At 38.3% G+C, this 11,873-nt stretch overlaps 2 protein-coding genes across 2 annotated transcripts; both read right to left on the minus strand.

Annotated features, from left to right (window-relative positions):
- Nucleotides 1–530: 530 nt before the first annotated feature.
- Nucleotides 531–1,702, minus strand: LOC138870902 (uncharacterized). Its single transcript, XM_070148744.1, has 3 exons — nt 1,252–1,702; nt 926–1,203; nt 531–881 (listed from the first exon to the last, which is right to left on the minus strand). The coding sequence occupies exons 1-3, from the start codon at nt 1,700–1,702 to the stop codon at nt 531–533; spliced, it is 1,080 nt and encodes a 359-aa protein (XP_070004845.1).
- A 3,357-nt stretch (nt 1,703–5,059) lies between these two features.
- On the minus strand, nt 5,060–6,168 carry LOC138870911 (uncharacterized). The gene is made up of 3 exons (XM_070148754.1): nt 5,754–6,168; nt 5,365–5,597; nt 5,060–5,200 (listed from the first exon to the last, which is right to left on the minus strand). The coding sequence occupies exons 1-3, from the start codon at nt 6,166–6,168 to the stop codon at nt 5,060–5,062; spliced, it is 789 nt and encodes a 262-aa protein (XP_070004855.1).
- Between the last annotated feature and the right edge of the window lie 5,705 nt (nt 6,169–11,873).

An 11,873-nucleotide genomic window follows, 5' to 3' on the forward strand; every position in this document is an offset into this window, starting at 1 on the left:
CCTTGGAGCCATTTATGACCTTATCCAGTAATTTGACAATAAAGGCAGGCCAATTGATTTGCATTCCTCTCACAAGGCACTCCATAAGAACCAGGTCCATGTAATTGGCAGTGTGCCTCCTCTCCTGTCTGGACAGCATGCACTTGTTAACAAATTCAAACAAGACCTTGTGCTCAGGCCTCATTTCACTTTTCTGCACAAACATGGCTTCAGGCACATCTTCAGTAGTTGCGGCATCACAAAAATTCCTAGTGATTTGAAGAGCAGTAGGGAGAGAATCTAGACATGGCCACCTTTGCCTTATATAATCATCATACCCCTAACTAGATATGTCTAGAATCTTACCCAATTTGAGTGCATCAAACTGCACCCTTACTCCTTTCATTGTACTGGTGACTACCCCATTCTTCAATGTGGCATTGGCCATAAACTTAATCAATTCTTTCCTAGCCAGCTTCCCATCCATTTCAAGGACCATGTCCTTCTAACCTTGTGCAGCTAGGGCATCCACCAGTCTTCTCATTCCTGGCTCATCCAGGTCTCTCAATAGTCTTCCTTTCAAAAAAAATTCTTCTGCTAAAGATAGCAAACCTATCTTGTTCGTTTTCAGATTCCTCTTCTTCTTCTTCCTTAGTAATTTTTACGTGCTTACCTTTCACTGCAGATTTGGTTCTTTTGGCTAAAGAGGGTTCATCAGATACAGGTTCAGAGGAAGACTTCTTGGAAGAAGCCTTGGCCCTTTTTGGTTTGGGTGTAGGAACCTCCACAGTTGTTCCCCTTTCTTGATGGACCAGTTCCATCTCCTCTTCTTCTTCTTCTTCTTCTGCAACCTCAGAACTCTCCACAGCCTTTGCTTTTCCCTTATCCTTCTTTTCTTCTTGCTTTCTTCAAGAGTTTTCTATAACTCAGCTTCACTTTGTCTGACTCTGCTTCTAGTGGCTCTTCCCTTAGGTACTGAAGGTACAGTAGGTTTTGGGGATGACATTTTGCTTTTCTTTGTTGGCTTGGAAGCAGTTGGAGCCTTTTGTGTGGAAGCTTTACGCTTCTTTGGATCATAACTGGCCCCAACCCTCTTCAGAAGATCAGCCAGTGTTTCCTCAACAGATGAACCAGGTTCATCTTGTTGCTTGCTTAGATGCACAAGCCCTTCAGCCGCCTCCCTAGAACCACTTCCCCCTGACTTGTTGCCACCTTCTTCAATACCTCCAAAGATAGCCAGAACTTTTTATTTCCCATTTACCCTCTCATCACCACTTGCTCCCTCTCTCTCTTTTTCTTTCTTTTTAACTCTACTTCTACTAGATTCAGCCCCCTTTACATCTTTGACAGGACCAACCAAGACAAACCTATTTTTTACATTTTCAACCACAGTAGAGAGTACCCCACAAGAACTTACCTCACCAGGGGTTTCTTGAATTTTGGCAGTGTTAGAAGACCTATGTTCTTCTCCTTCGCTGGTAGAAATAAAAGCTTCAAACTCAGAGCTTGAGTCAGATTCTTGAGTAGGACTTTCCTTCCTCTGGCTAACCTTAAATTTCTCATTTAGAACTTTTTTTAGAGCTATAGAAGCTACAGTTTTTCTGGCCAACATTTTCTGCCTACGAAACCTAGGTTTTGGGGTTTCACTAGGGGGTGTAGATGCGGATGTATTCAAAGGGGATACTGGTGGGAGAGTGCCAGGATTATCTTGGGGGTTAGTCATGGTGGATTGTTTCTTAAGAATAATTTGGGAATTTTGGAGAGAAGAAGGGCGATCAGAACTTGAGAAGAGTTTTGACGGTTATGGACTAATGAAGAAGAGGCGTGGTGTGTATTTAAAGATGATTAGACTTAAATGCAGTAACGACAGCGTTTTCAAAAGTCAATTAGAAGTCTAATCAAGATGTAATTCCGGTCTCTTAGTGATTATTAGGCATCACTAGATTTTAGGCAAAAATCCCGGTTTTTAGAGTTCTAGGGGAACGAAACTGGTTCAATGCTCAACGGATAGAATTTTTGGGAATTTGATGAGTGTAGGATTTTTGCTCATGATTGGAAAAATAATCTTTCTAATTGTGCAGAGTATAGAAAATATACCTGAGCTTTTTATATGAACACATACTAATGAACCAGGTTCTTTATATAGAACTCTCTTGAACATGCCTCAAATGCCAAAATAGAAGAAACTTTGTAAGAGATCAGTGAGTCATACACATGTCACAGGAGTATACTAATTAAAGTATGAAACTGAGTAAGAATTGATCTAGATATTTACACAAAGTTAGAACTCCTAACAAATATATATATATATATATATATATATATATTCATTATGCATTCTGAACTGGACCTATTAGGTGATCTTAATCATCCCTAACTCCAACATGTTCCTCTCAAAGTATTCTCTACTCAGTGCTTTATTGAAGATGTCAGCTATTTGTTTATAAGTAGCACAGAATTCTATTGAAATCAATCCTTTCTCATAGTTATCTCTTAAGAAGTGGTGTCTAACATCTATGTGCTTAGTCCTCTTATGATGAACAGGGTTCTTTGTCATACTTATAGCACTAGTGTTATCACAGAATATTGGAATACATCCCACTTCAATTCCAAAATCTACCAGTTGTTGTTAGATCCATAGCAATTGAGCACAACAGGAAGCAACAACAACATACTCAGCTTCAGCAGTAGATAGGGCCACAGAATTTTGCTTTTTGGTAGCCCATGACACAAGACATGAACCAAGGAAATGTGCCATACCTGAGGTGTTTTTCCTGTCCACCAAGAAACCTGCATAATCAGCGTCAGCATATCCAACTAGATCAAAATTACTACCTTTAGGATACTAGAGACACAGATCAGTGGTGCCTTTCAGATATCTCAGTATCCTCTTTACCACAGTCAAGTGAGACTCTTTTGGATTTGCCTGAAAACGAGCACAAAGTCCTACACTGAAAACGATGTCAGGTCTACTTGCAGTAAGATACAAGAGTGAACCAATCATACCCCTATACAACTTTTGATCGACTGATGAACCAGGTTCATCAATATCTAATTTGGTGGTAGTTGCAATGGGTGTGTCTATTTCTTTAGATTCCTCTATTTTAAACTTTTTGATTAGCTCTTTTGTATACTTCTGCTGATGGATCATGGTTTCATTTGGACTTTGTTTGATTTGCAAGCCTAAAAAGAAGTTAAGCTCACCCATCATGCTCATTTCAAACTCACTGCCCATTAGTTTTGCAAAGTCCTTACTCAGCCTATCAGTGGTAGCCCCAAATATGATGTCATCCACATATATTTGCACAACAAGGAGATCTTTACCTTTTTCCCTTAAAAATAAGGTACTGTCAATTTTACCTCTTTTGTAACCATGCTCCAATAGGAATTTGGATAGACGTTCATACCAAGCTCTTGGGGCATGCTTGAGCCCATAGAGAGCCTTGTCTAACTTGTACACATGCTCAGGAAATTCCTTGCTCTCAAACCCTGGAGGTTGTTTCACAAACACTTCTTCCTTTAGGTAGCCATTCAGGAAGGCACTTTTGACATCCATCTGATGAAGAGCGAATTCCATGTGTGCTGCAAAGGCTATGAGGAGTCTGATTACCTCTAGTCTTGCAACTGGAGCAAATGTCTCATCATAGTCTATGCCCTTCTCTTGGCTGTATCCTTGTACCACCAGTCTTGCTTTGTTTCTTATAACTGTTCCATCTTCATCAAGTTTGTTTCTGAAGACCCATTTTGTACCAATGATTGATTTGTCCTTGGGTCTCAGAACTAGATGCCAAACTTCACTTCTTTCAAATTGGTTTAGTTCATCTTGCATTGCATTCACCCAATCTGCATCCTACAAAGCCTCAACAATATTTTTTAGGTTCAATAAGAGATAGGAAAGCATCAAAAGCACACAGATTCTTTAGCTGTGATCTAGTTTTGACTCCAAATGTTGGATCAGTAATAATGTTCTCAATGGGATGAGAACTTTGATACTTGTAAGGTTTCACAACCAATTGGTTTCTGCTAGATGTCTCTCCCATGTTCTGTTGCTGAGGAATAGGTTCATGAACAAGTTCCTCTAGGGGGTTTGATTCAATTTCTCCTTGATTAGTTCCCCTGTCAGGTTGCCCTGATTTGAAGGACCTATTCCATCACCTGTTCCTTCTTTTGATGCCACTTTGACTTGTGCTGGGGATTCAGTCAATTCCTTTACCAATCCAATGGCTTCATCTTCATGTTCCTATCTCTCAGAAAGAATGTTAGTTTCATCAAATACTACATGTACACTTTCTTCTACACACAGAGTTCTTTTATTAAACACTTTATATGCTTTGCTATGTGAAGAATATCTCAAGAATACTCCCTCATCACTTCTGGGATTAAACTTACCTAGGGAGTCTTTTCCATTATTGTGCGCATAGCACTTGCAACCAAATGCCCTAAGATGGGATATGTTTGGTTTTCTCCATTTAAGTAACTCATAGGGAGTTTTCTCTACCAGAGGTCTGGTCATGCATCTATTGATTATGTAACATGCAGTGTTTACGGCCTCTGACCAGAAGCTGTGGGGCAATTTACTAGAAAGAAGCACGGTTCTAGCCATGTCCTCCAGAGTTCTATTCTTCCTTTCAACTACTCCATTTTGTTGAGGGGTCCTAGGGGCAGAGAAATTATGATCTATATCATTTTCATCACAGAATTTAGTAAACTTGGAATTTTCAAATTCAGTTTCATGATCAGACCTAATGGATGCAAGTTGATTTCCTAATTGTTTCTGAGTTTTTCTAACAAATGCAATAAACATATCGAATGCTTCATCTTTGGAGGTTAGAAATAGAACCCAGGTAGATCTAGAATAATTATCGACAAGCACCATTACATATTTCTTTCCACCTCTGCTCATGGTTCTTATTGGACCACATAGATCCATATGGACCAGTTCCAACGACTTGGTTGTACTTACCATTTTCTTGCTTTTGAAGGATAATCTTACCTGCTTCCCCCTTGCACATGCCTCACAAACTTTGTCTTCCTTAAACTTGATATTAGGTAACCCTATCACCAAGTCTTTAGAGACTAATTAGTTTAGCTGATTTAGACTTGCATGATCAAGTGTATTGTGCCACAGGAGGGGATCATTAACCAACACACTTAAGCAAGTGAGTTCATTTTCTGAGAGAGTAGACAAATCTACAATGTAAATATTGTTAACTCTTTTTCCCTGCAAAACAATCTTGTCAGTGGTAAGGTTAATCACAAAGGATTTGGTAGAGGTAAAAGCTACAAGATTACCTCTGTCACACAATTGTGACACACTTATTAGGCTATATTTCAAGCCATCTATCAGGTAGACATTCTCTTGGAATGAGAATCTGTTTTGCCTACCTTTCCAATCTCAATGATCTCACTTTTCTTTTCATTACCAAAGGAGACATTACCTCCTCTTAAGTCCTCAAGTAAAAGGAACTGGTCCTTGTTCCCAGTCATATATTTTGAGCAGCCATTATCCATATACCATATTTGGCTCCTCCCTTTCACTTGGACCTCTTGTTCATCATCTAATTCTCCGATGGCCATCAGTGCTTGCTCTTCTTCAGCTTCATCTTCCGAATCTTCATCTGAAGTTTCTCCCCAAGCAGCAACCATAGCCTTGGTTGAACCTTTGTTCCTTTTTGGTTGAACCTGTTCCTTCTTCCTGTTCCTTCGTTCAGCCCTTTCTTTCTTCCACTCAATTTCCCATTGAGGGCAGTTCTTGATCATGTGATCAGTCTTACCACACTTGTAGCAACCCTGATTGGTCTGTTTCTCAGGAGCTCTTGACTTGTTAAAGGTTGTACCTCTTGAAGAACCCTTTCCTCTCATCAGGTACTTTTTGAATTCTCTAGTGATCATAGCCATATCATCATCTTCCAGATCTAAACCTTCAGCAATTCTAAGAGCTAAGCTTCTCTCCTTCTTGGGTGTATCCATCTTTATGATTTGTCTTCTCAGTTCATAAGCAATAAGATTTCCAATCAGTTCATCCAGTCTAAGAGTAGCAATATTCTTGGATTCCTGAATGGCCGTGATTTTACTTTCCCATGAGACTGGCAGAACCCTTGTCAGGATTTTCTCAACTTTGTCTTCTTCAAGAATAATCCTTCCAAAGGACTTAAGTTCATTTGTCAGTGTAGTGAACCTAGTATACATCTCTTGGATAGTTTCTCCCTCCTTTTTAGTAAAATTCTCATATTGAGAATACAACAGTGTTCCTCTTGATCTTTTCACTTGAGGTGTTCCTTCATGAGCCACTTGCAAAGTGTCCCATATCTCCTTGGCAGTAGTACAACTTTGGATCCTACTGTACTCATCTGGACCTAGTCCACACACAAGTCATTTCTTGGCATTAGCATTTTTCTCCCACTTTTTTAGGTCTTCAGCAGTGCAGTCAGCCCTTGTCTTTGGCACAACCACTCCTTCCTCATTTTTCATTGTAGTTGCTAAAGGATCATCAGTGACTATGTCCCAGAGTTCATAATCTTCTCCTATGATGTGATCCTTTATCCTGTTATTCCACCAAAAGTAGTACTGTCCATTGAACAGTGGAGGCCTGGCAGTGGATTGCCCTTCCCAATTCCCAGGTGGTACACTCATGTTGATCTTTTCCTAAGGTGTTAGCCTCTTCAAGGATAACCTGCTCTAATACCAATTGATGTTCTAAACGTCAATACCACACAAGAGGGGGGTGATTTGTATGGTACCCAATTTTTCAATCTAGAAGAACCTGGTTCTTCTAGGTGTTCTAACTGTTACTGTTGCGGAATTAAAAGTGCAAAAAATAAAGAACACAGAGATTTTTTACGTGGAAAACACCTGACTCAAAAGGTGAAAAAACCACGACCTACTACTCAGTAGGATTTTCCCAAATATCCACTAAAATCACTGAGCCAAAACGGCATTTACAAAACTCTTTGTAAACCTAAGGATTAACTCTAATCCCTGTGTAGCACACAACCTCAACTGTTGCGACACCTTCAAGTTAGCCTATAACTTGAACACTCAAAGTACCTATTACAAATGCTTCTATGAAAGCGGAAAAGGTACAACATTAACCACCTACTACAATTGAACTAGAATAAGAATAAACACAACGGAACTGGTTCTTCTATCTCGTTCAAGTAGCTTCAGGTTTGCACACTTGAATTACACACGAACTGCTTGCAAAGAGCGTTGCTATTTTGCTCCCTATTCACGTTTAACTTCTGCGTATGTGCACACCTGTGAAAGAGAACAATCACTGTTATTTAATGAGTTAGTAATCAGAGTTTGATTGAGACTCAATTGATGATCTTCCATCGAAGTTGAGTCCTTGTTCAATACAAACTCCAACCCTATCATTTATCCGGATTGTGTGATTGTGTCCTCTTTCCATAAGGAGACTTTCTCTCCTCATCCAATATGTAGTCTTTTCGATCAGTTCATGAGATATTGCTGCTTGATTACTGAGACTTATCTCCTTTACGTGTATCTCACATGTCTATGTTGATAAATACTGTGCCTTTTCATTGATATGTTATTATGATGTTAGTTCTGAATTCAGTGTAATTTTACAAATGTTGATTAGATGTAATTGTGTTAGAAGGTTACATTCTTAGTTAGGATTCGGTCCAAAACTTTAGGATTGGTTATAGTTGCTTAAACAGATTTTAAAATCTGTATTGTTAGATTCTGAATTTAAGGCAGTAATAACAGTAATTACAGTAGGAAATCTGGGACATTTTCTGGGATAAAACAGTAAGGGTAATGTGACATAATAGTGGGCTGAAAGTGGTTTGTTAATGGTTTTAATTTAATAGGATAGTGGGAAACAAAGGGTAATGGGCTGCTGAAAAACAGGATAATAGCACTCAATAGGATTTAAAGTATTCAAAAGTAGTTTTAATGGAAACTTTTTGATTTTAAAAGGAGAAAAGGGTCCAAGAAGCACTAAAAGAGTATAGGACCAGCCCTGTATAAATACAGGGAGCTGGACTGATTTAAGGGGGGGACTTGAGGAGATTTGAGAGAGAAAAAATCAGATTTGAAGAGGAGAGCCTTTTTCAGACAGATCACATGATGAACCTGGTCCATGACTGAGTTCATTTATCAGTCTTCAAAACTTCACCTGAACTTGGGCCAACAGATTGTGATCTAAGTAGGTCTTTGGAAGATGGTTTACTATAGCATCCCCAAATTATTATTATGAAGGATTCTATCTAGTCATTCTAGAATGAATAAAGGGTTTCTCTTTCTATTATTTGACCAAGTGTATTTTGGTCCCTTAAATCCTAAATTCATCATATTACAATAGTTAATACAATTCCAGAAATGGTTTGCACGAGCATTGTTAATGGAATTTCCAAACCATTTATCATTTGCACTTAGATCATTGAAATTCCCTCCTATAAGCCAGGGATTCTTATAAATATCATACATTGAGTTCAGTTTATCCGACAAGACAAGTGTATTTTGAAAACTATTACTAGCATAGATAACCGAAAATAACAAGGGCTTGGGATATTGTTGTACCTTAATCATAGCGTGAACTTCCTGACTAGTAGTATTTACTTCATCAAGAGTCATTATGTTGTTCTGCCACATGACCACTGTGCCTCCTAACCTACCATTTCCTGGCATCTCTATCATGTTTGTAAAATTGAAGTGATCCCTTAACTGATCATGGTCAGCCTGCTTAGTCTCAAGGAGAACTACGACGGCTGGCTTATGGCAATCAAGAAGAGCTCTAAAGTTTCTCCTAAAGTCATCATTATTAACGCCCCTACAATTCCAAATAATAAAATTAAGGGACTTAGTATCTTGAAACTCCAAAACTACAAGTACAGAGGAAAAATTAATTCCTCACAGAATCAAAGAAGGAAAGTCTGCTGTAGCTATCAGTCAAGGAAAATTTCAAAATATTAATTATGGTTTAGTAGCTAATACGGATACCCCTCAATAGAATACTGCCATGTCAAATAAAAATCATTTGGTTAATCCATCGATAATTCCAAAGAGCCAAGGAAACCTTGGCATGACACATAGCACACACGTGTCCATGCCTTTCAATATTAAGGAATGATCATTTGACACATTAGACTATACCGCAAATCCTAAAATAACCATGGTTAACCATAAAAAACTAGGGGCAACACCACTTCTTTCCCAACCTCCTCCTAAAACTAGTCCAGACAAGAGTGATGGTAAACAAATATTAACCCCCTTAAAAGAAGATAGCTATAACACACTAAGCCATAATAATGGAATGCCAATAGATACCGAATCCACTGCATTGACATTACAGTCTTCTTCCAATTTTAATATTAACCTTTCAAGTTCTTAAAATACTAAGATTCCCACTATTCTCTGCTTAGAGAAGGCTCATCCTTCAACAAATACAAATCCAGATTCCAAGATTCTAAACTTTCCCTCAATCACATCCTCCTCGAACAATAAATCTACTAGTCCACCAAATACTGCTCATATTCTCAATACCACCAATCTCAGTCGACCACCCTCACCAAGAAATAATATTGATCATTCACAACTCCTCATACTTAGTCCAAATGATGGGCGAGGGGATGAAGATGACTATGGACAACTACGTTAATCATCTAAAGTTGTCCAATAGTATCAACCTTTTAGCTCCTCCACCTTCTCCACAGATGAACTGGGTGAATGCCGCAATGGCTGTTCACTAAGTAAATCCACTACAACCAATAGCAACAACCATACCACTATACCATAACCCAAACCATGAGAACCAAATATGGAAGGAAGGGAAGAAGTGGCAAAACTGGTAAGAAAAACATAAACCTATCGCACACCCTTTTCAAGCCTAGAAAACATAACCATGATTCTCTTTAAGGAGAGGCAAGTGAAAAGATATCTGCTTGTTTTCTCCCTCTACTATCGAAATGTACCATAGACATAAGGTCTCCAATAAATAAAAACACCGAAAAATATGCAAAATCCTTTTCTATTCACATGAAACTAAACTCAAATTCGATTCCCACGTATCTTGCCTACCAGATTGTTGTCACGTAATAGAATTTGAAGCACTACAAATGTGATGACTCTCATTTATAGTCTTACCCTTTGTTTCTGTGTTTGAGACATTAAATAGCTCCTCCGTGACCTCTTTTGGAAAGTTTTTATGAGAAAATTGATAGAAAATATGAAATCGTACCTTAAAACTCATTTGAGTTGACTACCATCAATGTAAGCGGACCCAAATCAGTATTTAATAGTCTTAGTGGGTCTTTATCTTGATTTGGAATTTGGACGTATGTCCGGAATTAAATTCGGAAGTCCCTAGCTTGATTTAACATGATTTGTTGAAAACTAGCAACTTAAAAGGTTTAAAACAAATTTTTAAGTTTGACCGTAGTTTGACTTTATTTCTATCGGGTTCGGATTTTGATTTCGAAACTTGGTACAGGTTCATTTTAGTATTTATGACTTATCTGCAAAATTTGGTACAAAACAGAATTGATTTGATGTGATTCGCGCGTCTGGTTAAAAAGTTAGAAGTTCTTAAGTTTCTTTGAAAATTTCATTTATTTTGGTGTTTGATTCATAGTTCTAGGCGTTATTTTGGTTTTTTTATCATGCGAGTGAGTTCGTATGATATTTTGGACTTGTGTGCATGTTTGGTTTGGAGCCCCGAGAGCTCCGGTGAGTTTTCCACGCGTTTCAAAGAGTTCAGGAGAGATCAGATTTTTGCTGTGCTCAGGTCTCGCATTTGTGAGACATTGGTCGCATTTGCAAGCTTCATGCTCGCATTTGCAAAGAGAATAGTGGTCTGAAGAGTTTGCATTTGCGTTGGTGGCCTTGCTTGGGAGTTGGTCGCAATTGCGATCACTGGGTCGCTTTTGCGACATGTCCAAGTTCGCATTTGCGAATACTTCATCGCAAATGTGATGAAAGCAGAGATGGGAGTCCTTCAATATTGCAATGGTTTTATCGCATTTGCAGGGTCACAATTGCGAATCCCAGGTTCAATTGCGACATCTGCACCTGGATAAAAGAGGAGAAAAATGGAATTTAGCTCATTTCTTTCAAACTCTCAACCCTAAACACCCTAGAGCTGATTTTTTTAACATAATTTCTTCCTAAATTCATTGGTAAGCGACTTTAATCTACTTTCATTCAATTATCCATTACATTTCATAAGTTTTCAACATCAAATTCTCGGATTTTCATAGTAGAAGTTAGGAATTTGGGTAGATTAGGAATTTTTGTAAAATTTGGATTTAGATCTCAAATCGAGGTCGGACTTTGAATATAATTACATAATCGATCTCGGGGGTGAATAGGTAATTGGGTTTTCGTCCAAATCTTGGGTTTTGACCAAGCTGGTCCGGGGTTAACTTTTGAGTTTTTGGAAAAAGTGTAAAGATCTTAACTTATATATTGTAATTAATTTCCCTAGCATTATTTGACGTTATTGAGTCGATTTTGGTTAGATTCGATTGGTTTGGAGGCGGATTTTAGAGGAAAAGCCCTGGTTGAGCTTTGATTGCTTGCGGAGCGAGGTAAGTATTGGGTCTAACCTTGATTTGAGGAAATTAGGAACCCTTAATCTATGTGCTATATGAATTACATGTGTAACGGCGTATATGCGAGGTGACGAGTATATTTACGTCATCAAAATATTTGTTTCCATGTTTTCCCGCTTTTCATTAATTGTGATATCCCATGTCTTACCTGTTATATGCTTTAATTGTTTCCTATGCCTTAATTTGCTACTTATTTCCCTCATATTAAAATATTCGTTTCTCCCATGCTCCCATGATTAATTGCTACTTGTTGTAATTGTCCTATTTGTACACTTTAATTGTCATATATTTGACTGTCTTGTTGCTTTGTGTTAATTG

This window comes from Nicotiana sylvestris, chromosome 1, assembly GCF_000393655.2.
Source record: "Nicotiana sylvestris chromosome 1, ASM39365v2, whole genome shotgun sequence".
NCBI classification, from domain to species: Eukaryota; Viridiplantae; Streptophyta; class Magnoliopsida; order Solanales; family Solanaceae; genus Nicotiana; species Nicotiana sylvestris.

What these genes read in the sequence shown, in the direction of transcription:
- LOC138870902 (XM_070148744.1), bottom strand. Translation starts at nt 1,702, where the DNA reads ATGACTAACCCCCAAGATAATCCTGGCACTCTCCCACCAGTATCCCCT. An exon ending in AGAGAGAGAGGGAGCAAGTG is followed by an intron (nt 1,204 to 1,251) that starts GTGATGAGAGGG and finishes CTATCTTTGGAG; the next exon opens with GTATTGAAGAAGGTGGCAAC. An exon ending in GAAGAGCCACTAGAAGCAGA is followed by an intron (nt 882 to 925) that starts GTCAGACAAAGT and finishes TCTTGAAGAAAG; the next exon opens with CAAGAAGAAAAGAAGGATAA.
- LOC138870911 (XM_070148754.1), bottom strand. Translation starts at nt 6,168, where the DNA reads ATGTATACTAGGTTCACTACACTGACAAATGAACTTAAGTCCTTTGGA. An exon ending in TCAGGGTTGCTACAAGTGTG is followed by an intron (nt 5,598 to 5,753) that starts GTAAGACTGATC and finishes GAGAAACTTCAG; the next exon opens with ATGAAGATTCGGAAGATGAA. An exon ending in AGATCATTGAGATTGGAAAG is followed by an intron (nt 5,201 to 5,364) that starts GTAGGCAAAACA and finishes ATTGTTTTGCAG; the next exon opens with GGAAAAAGAGTTAACAATAT.